Source organism: Pseudonaja textilis, chromosome 2, assembly GCF_049901715.1.
Source record: "Pseudonaja textilis isolate UNSWEBS1 chromosome 2, rPseTex1.2, whole genome shotgun sequence".
NCBI classification, from domain to species: domain Eukaryota; kingdom Metazoa; phylum Chordata; class Lepidosauria; order Squamata; family Elapidae; genus Pseudonaja; species Pseudonaja textilis.
The window spans coordinates 63,980,164-63,994,635 of record NC_141991.1 but is presented as its reverse complement, the minus strand read 5'-3'; the positions used below and the strand labels follow the sequence as shown (position 1 = coordinate 63,994,635).

The 14,472-nt window shown below is 36.0% G+C and overlaps 1 protein-coding gene across 2 annotated transcripts in view; it reads right to left on the bottom strand.

Moving 5' to 3' along the window:
* Nucleotides 1–14,472, bottom strand: part of TRAIP (TRAF interacting protein) — a 40,259-nt gene that overhangs the window by 9,609 nt on the left and 16,178 nt on the right. For both annotated transcript variants that reach the window (XM_026725746.2, XM_087924107.1), the window contains exons 6-11: nucleotides 13,616–13,743; nucleotides 5,561–5,655; nucleotides 4,289–4,402; nucleotides 3,014–3,101; nucleotides 1,372–1,461; nucleotides 1,075–1,163 (exon numbers count right to left, since the gene is read on the bottom strand). In XM_026725746.2, coding sequence (XP_026581531.2) covers nucleotides 1,075–1,163; nucleotides 1,372–1,461; nucleotides 3,014–3,101; nucleotides 4,289–4,402; nucleotides 5,561–5,655; nucleotides 13,616–13,743 — 604 coding nt within the window. The remainder of the gene's footprint in view (nucleotides 1–1,074; nucleotides 1,164–1,371; nucleotides 1,462–3,013; nucleotides 3,102–4,288; nucleotides 4,403–5,560; nucleotides 5,656–13,615; nucleotides 13,744–14,472) is intronic.

The following is a 14,472-nucleotide window of genomic DNA, read 5'->3' as shown; positions in this document are numbered from 1 at the left end:
TCTAGCTTATTTTCGCATGCTATCACCCTGAAAGTTAATACTGATAGAAAAAGGAAAAGGCCATACAAAAGAATAAGTGAAATTTAGAAATTTAGAAATAAGTCAATGAACAAGTATTATATGTTGGATCCTGGCTATGTGTATCTTTATACCCCATCTTAATATTCTGGAAAACACACCCACCCACCCCATTCATCTCTCTCTCTCTTTTATTGTTTTACAAATGACTAAAGGTAGGAAACTTATCCAACATGACATATCCAACAGATATTGTTACCCTGCCTCATCAGAGTAGGCCAGTGTTCCTGGGAGGGATGAGCAAAAAATACTGGGGGTGTTCAGTAACAGAATATACTCAGAAGAGTACCAGAAGAAATTGAAGAATTGAAAGTTATGGTTTTTTTTGTTCTTTGAGTTGCCTCACTCACAATGTTAATAAACATAGGATATTAGAATGACTCATTTAAATTACACTAAAAGTAGAAAACAATAAAAAGAAGATTCCATACATCCAGACAAGGTACGACATATAGTAGAATATATTACTAACAACCCAGAGATGTCACTTGATGCATACATGACTGGTTCTAATTATAATATTTTAGGAATATTATGCAAAGACATGATGACAAGTCTAATATTGAGAAAGGTGGAAAGAAAGAAGGGAGCCAGCAGCAAGGACTTGATTAAAGTAGCAATGGGTACACCACTGCAAATCTTGAAGGACCAGGTTGGGTAGAAATGAAATGATCCTGGAGAAGCTCTGTTTATAAGAGGTTCTACATTACCACTGCAATTTTGTTAGGATTATATAGATATTGGTATGGTAAATGGCAAAACACTGAAGTTAATTAAAAGGATCACACTCTCTTAAAAGGAAAACTCTCCTCCTCAAATATTGGAATACCACTGCCACTCAGATCATTACTGGACTAAATGGCCAAGTTAATTGACAAGATGTCAGAAGAAACTTCATAGTTTTGAAGAACCATCTCAACATTTTACACATGTCTGCACATATTATACACAGCTTAGGCATAATATCTTCATTGTTTCAAATGTTAATTTGCTAACCTTTCAGAGACAAGCCGGCTAAGTGCTTCACTGGTTAATGATGGTACTTTTATGGTATCTTGTAGGACTCCTATCTTTTTTTTCAAGCTCTGGGAAAAAAAGTAGAAATTAAAAAAAAGAAAATTTATTAAAGTTAAGATATATATTTCCTGTTTTATGTTGATTCTGTGTTGATATTTAGGAAGAGAGATCTGCATGCTTTCACTTCAGTGGGAAAAAAATATTTGAAAAGAATGTTAAGTTATGAGTACAGAGCACAAATAATGCATTGAATAAAAGTTGAAAGAAAAGTTTTACCGTAATCTCCTTATCTGCATTTCTCAGATCTGTCTGTGTATTTTTCAATTCTTCAGTTGTTTTCTCCAACTCTAGAACAGTTTTCTGGAGCTATAGATTAAAAATTATGTGTCAGAGAAACAGAATTCAATGAGGAATAAAATTACACATAGTTTTATGTATCCCCAAATTACAATAATTTACTTAATAAAAGCATATTCCGAAATGCAATGTTTTAAAATGTATCACATTTTAAACCTGAAAGAGCCATCTTGAATGTGAACAGCTCACCTATTAAAGAATAATTTCTTATCCTATCAAACTGCCTGCAGAAGAAATTGTAGGGAGGCTCATGAGAAGCTATCAATGCATCCTGAAGCACTACTTTATTAGTTGTAAATGTAGAATGAATTTTTGTGATCCCCAGCATGTGCTCAAATTTTTTTTTCCAGCCTTCTGTTCTATATCTTGCCCTAATACCCTCCAGATAGTTTATGTGGTAGGATGGGCAGAAAGAGAATGACCCAAAAGTTATTCAGTTAATTTTCATTCCTGTGTGTAAATTTGAACTTAGTCTTCTCCAATTTCAGTTGAACACATTAACCACTAACTTTATGCAATTTTGTGTGTGTGTGTGTGCGCGCACGCGCAGAAATATTATTAAGACATGCCTGTACTAAGTACAATGTATCAATATTGAAGCAGAATAATATTTCAATATATTTCAGTGACCTATAGATTAAAAGGCATGTACTCTGCTCTCTCTGGTAGTTGTGATGTTTATGTCAGTGACTTGGGAGCTTGACTGGCTAACGATATTTCCTATACATACTTTTGGGATTTATTGTATAAGAGATGTTGCTATTTTAATCATTCCCGAATAGGAACAAATAAGCACGAAAAACAGGATTTAAAGGGTGATTTTTCTCCCTACAGCTTTTCACAGAATAATTACCAAGAAACCAAAGGTGACCCAACCTCCAATTACAAATTACTTTTACCCAAGCACCCCGGAACACGATATAGAGGAAAGGTGCAATTGCTCAGCATCATTAAATAATTCTATTCTATCTGCCATTCTGAGTTAATCTTTTAGGCTCACATTCCTTGTATTAATTCTGAGCATCCTCAGAACAGGGCATTAAGGCACATCCTAATTAGGACATGTGTCTCTCTTTATTCCACTGAGATAGTGTTATTGTGAATATTTCAGGCCAGTCAGTGCTTAATTAAAGAGGCCAGGAAAGGAGCAGTTATATGTTAACTTGAAATCACTACTAACAAATAGTTGCTGACCCCTTCTGGCTGACCTGTGAAAATGTTGTCCTCACTGGTGACAGAGATTTTAATAAGCAAAAATTGATTGGTATAAATCACACTTCATTAGACTTTTCTCTTTTGTGTGTGTGTGTGTGTGAAGAAATTGATGAACAATAGGCTAAGTATTGGGTGCTTTGCATAGTTACACGGACAAACTGATGGATGAAACAGTGACAATTTTAATTAGAAGGGTTCAGTTGAGCTTAACTTTCCAGTTAACAAGTAGTTACCAAATTGACTATGCCATTGGCCAAACAAATATGTATTTAGGTGACAGTACAAAGAATGAATTTCAAATAGATGCACTGCATGTGTCTGCAGGAATATTAATGCAACCTTTTACCTTATGATTAGCAGAAAACAACTCCTTTCTCAGTTTTTCCACTGTATCATTTGATGCTTTCTGAGATTCCTTCAGACTTTCATACTCCCTGAAAGAGCCAGAACTAGTCAGTCAACCTATGGAATGTGTTTCCAAGGAAGTACTTAAACTGACAGAATAAAGCCAGTAAACAAATATGCAATTCATTATTTAAGTGGCTGCAAAAGTTCCTGTTACATATAAACAAGTAGTTTCAGTGTTGAACAGGCCAGCATTGATTTGCACAGCATTAACACACTGACACCACTGAGAAAGTGAGAAAACACACTTTCACAAGGGAGCACTGTTAGGTTTGGAACAGGTATTCAAATGGCAGAAAAGCATATATATCAAAACTCAAATGAACACTTTACTTATATGCAATGTTTTATATTCTACTGAATTCACACCTCACTGAAATGATATGTAGCAAGACTAAAATGATATGTAACTTGCTTTGGTTTAAAAACAAAGTTTAGGCTGTGAAATCATTTCAGCAGTATTATAAAACAGTGCTGAAGCTATTGGTTACAATGCAGATACTTCATGATTTAGCTCATTATTAAAAGTTGTGATTATCCATTTGCTAATGTTGCCTGCACAAGCTGCAAATTAAATATGGTATAAATAGAAAGACCTCTCACACACCCTGTAGGGACCAGCAAGTACACTGTACTTATTGTGCCACAGCTACACAAAGTGCTTTGCCCTGCACAGGGGAGATATTCAGAGGCCAGGCTGCATTACTCAGAATCATTACAATCATCCATCTCTTCCATTCCCATCAAACAATCACCTCCTAAAAACCCTGGCAAACCTCTAAAAGCAGTTTCCATAGCAATGATGTGCCACTAATACAACAATAGTATGCTTGCTGTGTTGAAAAATCTACCCTTTTATGCTACCTTGGTAGCAGCAAGGCTCATGTTGTAGAACAAACTGCCAGCAGGAAAAGGGCTCAGAATTTGTTTATTCATCCAGATCTTTTAATAGCTCCAAAATTTAATTTTTATAGTTTTTAAAGTGATTTGCTTTTTAAAAATATTGTTTTTAATTATGAAGAAACTAAATTTTATAATATTGCTGTAATCCTCCCAGAGCCCTTAAGGGAAGTGGACAGCATTTGCTAAATAAATAAAACATACTGTTTGAAATCCAGTTGGTAGCTAAGAGTCTCAGCATTATTCTCATTTCTAACTCGTGTTTCTTTAGAGAGTGCTACGCAAAATGCCTAAGCCAAGACACTTTCTAACATACTTTTTTAGTGAGATGCAATAGATGGCAAGCTGTTCCACTGCTGCTTGCCCTGCTCCCATTTCACGGATCATCTCCTCTACTTCAGAACGCTGACTGTGTAACAGTGTCTCAATTCTGGAAAGGAGACAGGTAGGTTAGGAGTTTTCTGCCCCTGCTAGTCATAATATAACATTAAAAAAGAGAATAGCTCATTCTGTATTTCAGAATGGTAGAAGTTCCAAACCCCTCCAGCCCAAAGCTTTCCTCAAACATCTACTAGTATATTTTAGCCTTGCAGTATTGCTCTGCTACTAAGAAGTTATACAACCAATAATGAGCCTCTGTAATCTGATCACTTCAAAGCAGTTTAGGAACAATTAGATTTTTTGTTCCTTGTTTATAATCAGCCTATTGGATTGAGAAATATGAACAATACATGCTATTCACATGCCATTTCTTGTATTTATTAAATATACCCTGAAAAATGAAGGCCCATCAGAACCTTGGAGTACTGGAGTTCTGTCCATTTTATTAATCTGGACCATTTTCAGTCAGAGTCATGAACAAAAATAGGACGAGGGACTAAGAGTACAGGTAGTACTCGACTTACGATCACAATTGAGCCCAACATTTCTGCTAAGTGAGACATTTGTTAAGTGAATTTTGCTCCATTTTACAACCTTTCTTGACACACTTGTTAAATGTTGTCAGTAACAGGTTGTTAAATGAATCTGGCTTCCGCATTGACTTGACTTTGCTTGTCAGAAGGTCACAAAAGGCAATCACATAAACCTGGAACACTGCAAACGTCATACAAATATGAGTCAGTTGCCAAGCACCTGAATTTTGATCATGTGACCATGAGCATGCTGCCATGGTTGTAAGTGTGAAAAATGATCCTGTCACTTTTTTCATAATTTGAAGGTCACTAAATGAACTGTTGTAAGTTGAGGAGTACCTGTACGTACACGGCCCTCAAAAAGAAACTCTTAATTTAGAATTACATTTTCTTGGTGGACTAAGATAAGACTGTTTGTCCAGCAAATCCAGGAATGATTCAGAATGGCAATGGTGGCATTAGCAATAAAAACCTAGTTAAAAATACATCCTTCATTAAAATCACTGCAATATTCTGGATCCAGAAAATTCAAGTAATTATTCTTACCATTGTTTAAATATTATATTGTTTAGATATTAATTCAATACTCAAAAGAGAACCATCTCTTTTGCACATGAAATTGGAATTACATATTTTCTAGAATATTGTCTATAAAAGATAAAAGCTTCTCTAACCTTTCCATAGATTTCACCTTCCTTCGCAATTTTTGAGTTTCTTCTTTTGCACTCTTTGTTTCTTCTTGCTCCTGTTCTAAATATCTCATTTGTTTCTGAAAAAAAAAAAGAAAGGAAGAAATATTAATGTATGGAAAACAGCTCCATAACAGCAATACAGACTCAACATCAATCTATCTCAAATGCTTTAGTTCACAAATCCACATTTTGGATTCCTGGAAATAAAAATTTATTGTTCCACATACTAAGCGACTGAGAAAGGCAAACAAAACCCAAAAGAAGTTAATATATGCTTCATTGATTATAGAAAAACCTTTGATCATGTCAAGCTATGGAATGTGCTTAGAAAAACAGGAATCGCAGAGCATTTCATTGTCCTCACATGAAATCAATATAGGTCAGGAAGCCACAGAATGGGCAGAACATTATAAAACAGATTGGCTTTAGGTTGGCAAAGGAAGGAGACAAGGCTGTATAGTCTCCTCTTATATATTCAACCTATGTGCTAAAATATATATGCTGACTTCCAGTGACGAGATATGGGCGAACGGAGGTGCTGAAGCTCGCTCTGGGTTTCATGCTACCTCCTCTTGCTGTTGGAGTGACCCTTAGGGGTGCACGCATCTTGTGGAGAAGTGTACCAGTGTGGGGAGACTCAAGTCATGGTGTGGAAAAGGCGATTCTCATTGCGACGTAGAGAAACCCTGTGGAGACCGACCACAAGAGACTGTCAGCAATGGCGGTCCTAAAGCCTTGATCGTTGCATACAAGAGGAAGCGAGTGAGTGACAGACTGTGGTGAACGAAGAGTGTGAGTGAAAGAATTTGTGATCCTATTCGTGTTGAATATTGGAGTATCTTAGTCGGAGCAAAGCCCGGAAACAGCGGCCAAAGCAGATATGAGCGGCGGTGAAAGCGAAAGGGCTCGTGAGATGGAAGAGGGTAAGGACACAAGCGATCGGACAGAGAAGATAAGAAAATTGGATGGATCTGAGAGACTGATAATAATTGGGGGAGAGAAAAAAAGAAGAAAGAAAGAACAATAATTTAAAGGAACTTTGAAGGATTTGAATTGTGGACTTTGGGGAAAATTGGAAGGACGAACTTGAGATGGGGGGAGACTTGAAGTAAGGAATTAAATTACAACTTTAAATATTCCATGAACAAAATTGAATAATTTACTAGTCTCCTTTTGGATTATTGGACTGGAGCTGTAGTAAGTGGAAAAGATTTATTAAAGGGAGACTATTTGAATCTAAAAATTGACTTGTTAAACTTTCAAACGAAAGGAGAAACGAGTACAGCGGAAAGTGTGGTGAGATAGTGAAATCAGAGACATTACTCAGCAACTCTGTACTTCCGGTGCGCTCGGTGAAGGAATCTTGAAGAACTGAACAATTATATTAAGACACTTTAAGCATTTAAATTTGCGGATTGCAACAATTATTTCTTGACGCCAACTTAACTGATTTTTGAATGTGGTAAATATAATTTATATATATTTAATTGATACATTAGTAATATTGTAGTTTATATTTGCTTATAACACATATAAAAAAGGGAGGTGATAATTATTTAGGTATATTTGATTGTAGGCGTTGAGTAGATTGAATTAAATAATTAATTGTGATTAATTGTGATTATTATAGATTAACTAATTAATTATTGTATAGTAAGGTTCATATATCTATATTTAGATTTGTAAATATTTGAAATATTATTTTATAACACTATTTTGAGATTTGGGATTCTATAGTATTTATAGATATACAGGTTAATATTATTTAAATGTAAATAGAGGAATTTGATATATTATTAAGAATTACAAATCCAGATATTTGATTTAGAAATTAGCTGTAAAAGTGTTCTGGAATATATATATATATATATATTGATAAGAGAGGTTAATCCTGTAACATATCATATTATTTAGCGTAGTGGCCATTTATAGTTGATATTTCTTAATAGTGAATGTTAATTTGAGACAACATATTTAATATAATACAAAAACAAAAACAAGAAGTCATCAAGAAGTCATCAAGAAATGACTTCCGTTACTAATACAATGCTTAAAACTTTAAAAAAAAATTTAAAACTTAAAAATTACTTCGTAGAACTTAACAAGATAATCACCAAATTTATCTGGCAAGGGAAAAAACTGAGGATAAACCTAAAGGCAATGCAAGATATGAAGAGTAGGGGAGGTATGGCATTCCCAATGGGAATTATATTATAGTGCAGCCTCCTTACTCTGGTTGAAAGAGTGGGTAAATTTGTCGAATAAAAGGATCTTATTTTTAGAAGGCCATGATTTACAGAGGGGATGGCATGCATTTTTATGGGACATTGGGGAAATTAAGCAGAAGTATTTCCACAGACATATAATTAGAGATTCCTTATTGGCTAATTGGAACAAAAAAAAAAACATTATTTAAAAATCCCAATTTGGATCTCAGCGATGGAGGCGATGATACATCCAAACAATCTAGATCTTAATAAAATGATAAAATACAAAGACCTTCTTGATGCGCAAGGAACTTTAAAATCATGGCAAGATATCCAAGAACAGGGGCTACAAGTAGACCGGTGGGCTTACTTGCAAATTCAAAATAGATATAGCCAAGAAAAGAAAAATTTTGGAATTTATATTAAGGAACAACAAATAGATAAAATTTTATTAGATCCAGATAAAAAATATATAACTAAATTTTATAATTATTTACTAGAGACTGAATTAGAAGAGGAAGTAGTCAAAGGCAACATGATAGCTTGGAGCAGAAACATAGGACGTAGAATTACATTATTAGAATGGGAAAAGGTTTGGACAAGGAATAATAAAATTACAAGATCAGCAGCATATAAAGAAAATGCCTATAAAATGTTTTATAGATGGCATCTCTCACCCTTGAGCGAAAATGTCTCCTAACATGAATCCGAATTGCTGGAAATGTAAAAAGAAACAGGGAACATTTTTTCATATGTGGTGGTCCTGCACTGAAGCCCAAAGATACTGGCATAGAATAAAAAAATGGTTAGAGGAAATAACGGCAGAGCAAATTGAATTAAAACCAGAATTCTTCCTATTGGGGATATTTAATAGACAAATTCCTAAAAATGTCAAATATATAATACTGCATATTCTTACTGCAGCCAGAATAACCTTTGCACAGTGTTGGAAACAAGCAGATATTCCAACAGAGGAGATGGTTATACAGAAGATAACAGCCTGTGCAGAGATGGACAAGTTAACCTTAGCACTTAAGGAAAAAGAAACATCAGAATATTATGGAAGCTGGGAATACTGGTATGATTGGATAGAACAAAAATAGAAAATATATTAGTAAATAATGTTAAATGTAAATCATAATTATATATTCGCAATAAGATGTATTTGTAAATGTATCACCAATATCGATAACAAAGGAACCATAGACTGTCGATAGAATTGTTCGTTTTTTAATCATTTTCTTTTTTTCTATTTCTTTTTTTTCTTCTTCTGTGTGTTGTGTTTGTTTGATGTTTTGGTTTTGCAATCAATAAAGTTTGTTTTTTTAAAAAAATTAAAAAATATATATGCTAAGGGAATCTTGTTTGGAAGATGAGCATAGCTGTAAAATGAAATGAAAACTTACACTATACCAATGACACTAATTTAATAGCCAAAACTGCAAGGGACCTGCAAGTTCTAATAATAAAAGTCAAGGAGCATAGACAAAAATGGGACTAACTTTAAGCATAAGGCCCAAATCAATGAGAACAGCGCAACAACCTGCCTTAGAATAGGCAGTAAAGATACAAAAGTGGCAGATAGCTTTTGCCTCTTAGGATTAACTATCAAGAGCAAACAAGTCAGCAATGAAGAAACATGTTGCAGACTAGCACCCAGTAGAATTGAAATGAAGGCCCTGGAGGAAATATCAGATGTTAAATAATTTTATTAAAGTAAGAAGAAAGATTTAACACTAAGGAAAATATAAAAAGTAAAAAAAAGAAGTGCAAAGATGTAAGAAAAGAAAAAACATATAAAGGACTCCCTCCAGACAAGTATAAACGTTCAGTAACTTAATTCTTTTTCTAGTATTTTAGTAAAAAAAAAAAAATTCCCATCTCTCATCCCTTATCAATAATCAAATTCTGTAATTCAACATAAATCTATTTTGTAATTCAACTTTCACCAAGAATTAAAGCAAAAGAAATATCTTCCCTCTTAATAAACAAAACTTTAAAGCATTGACATTCAGTTCTGATTTAAAAAAATCCACTTACAGCAGGGGTCTCAAACTCAATTTACCTGGGGGCCGCATAAGGCCGGGCCGCATAAGCGGAACTGCCTGTTGCTGCTGTGGGTGCTGCTGCGGGAGTCTGGCTGCCCAAGTAAAGAACCGCACCAGCTCAGGGCAACTGTGAGGAGCAAGAGGGGAAGCCGGACCATTGGAGAAGCGGAGCAAAGCTGGAGATTAGTAGCTGCCTCTTTTGGCGCAGAAAGCTTCCCCCAACCAGCCAGCTGGTCTCCTCCTCCTCGGCCATACAGAACAAACAGGCAGAGAAGGAGAAGAGCAGCTGGCCAGTTGGGGGAGGCTTCTTGTGCTGCGAAAGAGGCGGCTAATGATCTCCGGCTCTGCTCTGCTTCTCCAACATCCGGCGCCGCCCTGTTCTATGTGCTGGCTGCTCGGACTTGCCGGGCCCGAATGTCAGCCACGACGAGGAACGGCGGGCGGGACTTCCTTCAGAGGTCCATTCCCCCTGCGGGCCGCACTAATATTATACTTTCATATCATGGTGGGGGTCACAGGATATCGTCCTGCGGGCCGCAATTGGCCCATGGGCCGTGAGTTTGAGACCCCTGACTTACAGCTATCAGAAACCATAATATACATATTCTAACTCTGGTCAAATTGTTCATTTTGTAGTCTTCCCATTTCTTTCTAAAAAGCTTGGCCTTTAATTCTTTCAAGTAATGCCCCAGAAGTTCATTTCATATTATTTTCTTTTTATTTATTTTCAGGAAAAGCTTCAGTAGTTTAAAATGTCCTTTTGTAAACACAACATAAAAAAACTTTCCAAATCATTCTTCTTACTTATTTGTATTTGTTTAGTTATTAGCCAGTTTCAAATATGCATCCTTTGTGATATCTTTTTCCATATCTCTGTTTTATCCACTTGTTCAGCACTCTCTTAATTCTGAATGGCTGCTGAATGACTGGCTGAGGACTACCAGCTGCTAAAAACTGACACTGATTTGATGGTTACACGATCAATCAATCAGAGATAAATGTGCCATAATATTTATATCACAGTGTTTCTAATCAAACAAAATATTTTGTTGTTCATTTTTCACAAAAATTGACCATTATTGAAAGCTTGAATTAAACCAAATTTTTAATAATTTTACAGAGGAAAAAATATAGAAATGACTTCCCCTTTCATTAGTACAAGTACAAACATTTTCAGTAACTATATACTTACAATTTTACATTTCTTTATACAGTATCTTGTCATTTTCTCTAGATACAAAAAGAAAAAACACCTCTTCTTCCCATATCTTATCTAACATCTTTAAAACTTCATAATTCAAAGTTAAATAAAAATATCATTAGTTGTTACCAGAAGAAATATATTATACTTATTCTTTAATTCCTTCAAATGATGTCACACAAATTAAATTCTTATCAGCTTCTTCATCTGTTCTCAGTTTTAATACCGTAGCTCATCACTATATCTAAAAATGCAACAAAAACTCGTTTCTCCCCATATTTTGCCTTTTAAAGCCTCATGATTCTGTCCTGCTCAAGAAAAAACATTAAAAGATGCTAGGAAAAAGAAACGGAATCATATATATTTTAGCCTTGTACGAATAAGCTAACTTTGTAAGGTTTTCTTTTACTTTTAAGGGTCTTGTTGTTTATTCCTTTTAAGTAAAATCTCCAAAGCTGATTTCTTTTTTCTCTCTCTCTAGCTTTTCTTAGGAATGATCCTAAGGAGGAGCAAACATATTGGATATATACCAACATCAAACATGGCTATAAGGTTATACAATTACCACATTTGGGACAATCAGACCATATGTCACTGCTTTAAGTACCAGCACACATCCCTCTTAGGAGATGGGCTCTGCCTATAATAAAGACAGTGAAATCTTGGCCAGAAGATGCTTCCCAACAACTTCAGGATTGTTTTGAGAAAACAAATTGGGACGTCTTTTACCCCCATGACCTAGAGGAGCACACTGCAACTGTTCTGTGCTATATCAAACACTGCACAGATACTATCACTGTGGATAAACGTATTAGGATCTATCCCAGTCAGAAACTCTGGATGACCAAGGAAGTCCAGCGCCTCTTGCGTGACAGGACCAAGGCTTTTAGGTCCGGTGATGGGGTAAGATATAGTGTTGCTAGAGCTAGTCAGAAGAAAGGTATTTGGAAGACCAAGACTGAGTATAAAAGGAAGATTGAGGATAATTTTTATAGCAATAACATGAGGCAGGTGTGGCGAGGATTCAACAAATTACAAACCATCAACTGACCAATGTCATCCCAGCTGAGGGGGATGATTCATTGGCAGAGGAACTGAATCATTTCTTTGCTCGCTTTGAAGTGGAGACATCAGAGACAGATAAAATACAACCACCAGCCAATTGTAGCCCCCACCTCATTGTGGAGGAACAGGAGGTGAGGAGCATTCTGAGGGCTGTGGACCCTAGAAAGGCTGCCAGTCCTGACGGTATCTCTGGCCGAGTGCTTAAAGATTGTGTTGATCAGTTGGCTGGAGTCTTTACCAGGATCTTCGATCGGTCTTTATCCCAGGCCACTATTCCATCTTGTTTGAAGGCTTCCACCATTGTTCCGCTTCCAAAGAAGTTCCCTATCAATAACCTCAATGATTACAGACCAGCGGCACTCACTCCTATCATCATGAAGTGCTTTGAGAAATTGGTCTGCTGGCACATCATTTCTGGTCTTCCACATACATTTGATAAACACCAGTTTGCATACAGAAAAAAATAGATCTACAGAGGATGCTATAGCCATCACTCATCACACTGCTCTGACTCATCTAGAACAGCGGCGGGGGGTGGGGTCTATGGCAGTAGCTCTTTTGAATTCTGCTGTATAGTGCAGTGTTGGTGTAGTGTCGGGGATTTTTGGTTCAATGAGTGAAGGGTGAAGGATGTGTGTTTGTGTTTATTTTCATGGTGATGGTCATGATGTGCACTGAAGATGGTGTTTGATTTCGTTGTACGAGGTGCAATAACAATAAAAGTAAAGTAAGTAAGTAAAGTAAGGAAGAATAGACTAGTTGATTTGATTTCAGAGAAAACTAATTCTCAAATCTCAGAAACACTAGAGTAATTGGTTAGTTATATGTACCAGGCTAAAAAGAAAGTTCTAACCAGCTTCATTTATAGTTCTATATTGCAATTATGGGATTATAAGTTAAATAAAAAGATGTAGAGAAAACCCGAAAAGCCATTTTAAGTTAAACACCTTGGGTATGCTGCAAGAATATTTCAAATTAAATAACAGGCTTAATGCTGCAAATACATGCCTAATTAAAGGGGCGAGGTCGTCACTACAATATCAGTTGTTCAGGAGACTTACAATATTTAAAAAAGCAAAAGACAATATATTTATTATGAATATATGTATGTTCAAATACAACTTTAAACAAGAATTAGTTGAACACCATCCAATCTTTTAAAGAGCATTCACATAAAAATCTAATGGCAGGAATAAGAACTTATAACCAATCTACATCAGTTGCAGAAAACAATTATGAAAGAAAAATCTCTCACCTAAATGTATCCAACCGTTGAACAATCAAATGATATTCTTAGTTAAGTTTCTCCGTTTTAAAAATCATCATGTTGGATTTATAGCTCTACTGCGTATCCACCATCAACTTGGCTTCCCATCAGTGGAAATCTATTTAAAGAGTTCTCCGCTAGAAAGTAGAAAGAGGCATTTTCTTCTTTTCCTATTATTCTTCATTTCTGCACAACCCTTCAGAATCACTTTTCACTGGACATTAAAGGGGAAGAAAACTTTCAACATACCTTGAGTGTAGAACACAGCATTTCCGTGTCAGAAATAGCTTTCTGGAGTGATTCTATAGTGGCATTACGTAGATCCAGGGTCTCTCTCAATGAATTTACAATACATTGACAATCTCGTTTTTCTTTCTCTGAAACAAAAAATTATAATGGAAGTAAGGGCTCACCTGAGTTTTATAAATTTCTATATTTAGTGGAGAAATAATTCTTAACACACATACCCGTAGCAAAGATCTAGAATTGAGTGAGAAAGAGAAGGAATTTAGCCAGAGGCAATAGTGTGTGCAACAGAATAACAGAGTTAGAAGCGATCTTGGAGGTCTTCTAGTCCAACGCCTTCTCAAGCAGGAGTCCCTACACCATTGCAGACAAATGGCTGTCCCCTCACTTCTTAAAAACCTCCAGTGATGAAGCACCCACAACTTCTGGAGTCAAGTCATTCCACTGATTAATTGTTCTCACTGAGGAAATTTCTCCTTAATTCTAGGTTGGATCTGTCTTTGCTAAGCTTCCACCTGTTACTTCTTGCCTTGCCCTCGGGTGCTTTAAAGCAGGGGTTGCCAACCTTTTGGACCTCAGGGACCACCAAACTCATAATTTTAAATCCCACGGACCAGAGACTCTGGGAAAATTCCAAAAAAGTCTGCAGGAAAATCCCCCACCCCGTTTTCCTACTGATTGATTGTTCTTTATTTGGGATCGTAGGATACTGTCTCCAGCTCCGTTCTCAGGGGAAGATAGAGAGAGAGAGAGAGACTTTTGGCTTCAGGCAAGGAAAGTAGCAGAAGTCTTTCTTTCTCTCTCCCAAACTCCACCAGAAATAAGCCTTTGTGAGACTTGTTGCACCAGCTCAGCCTCTT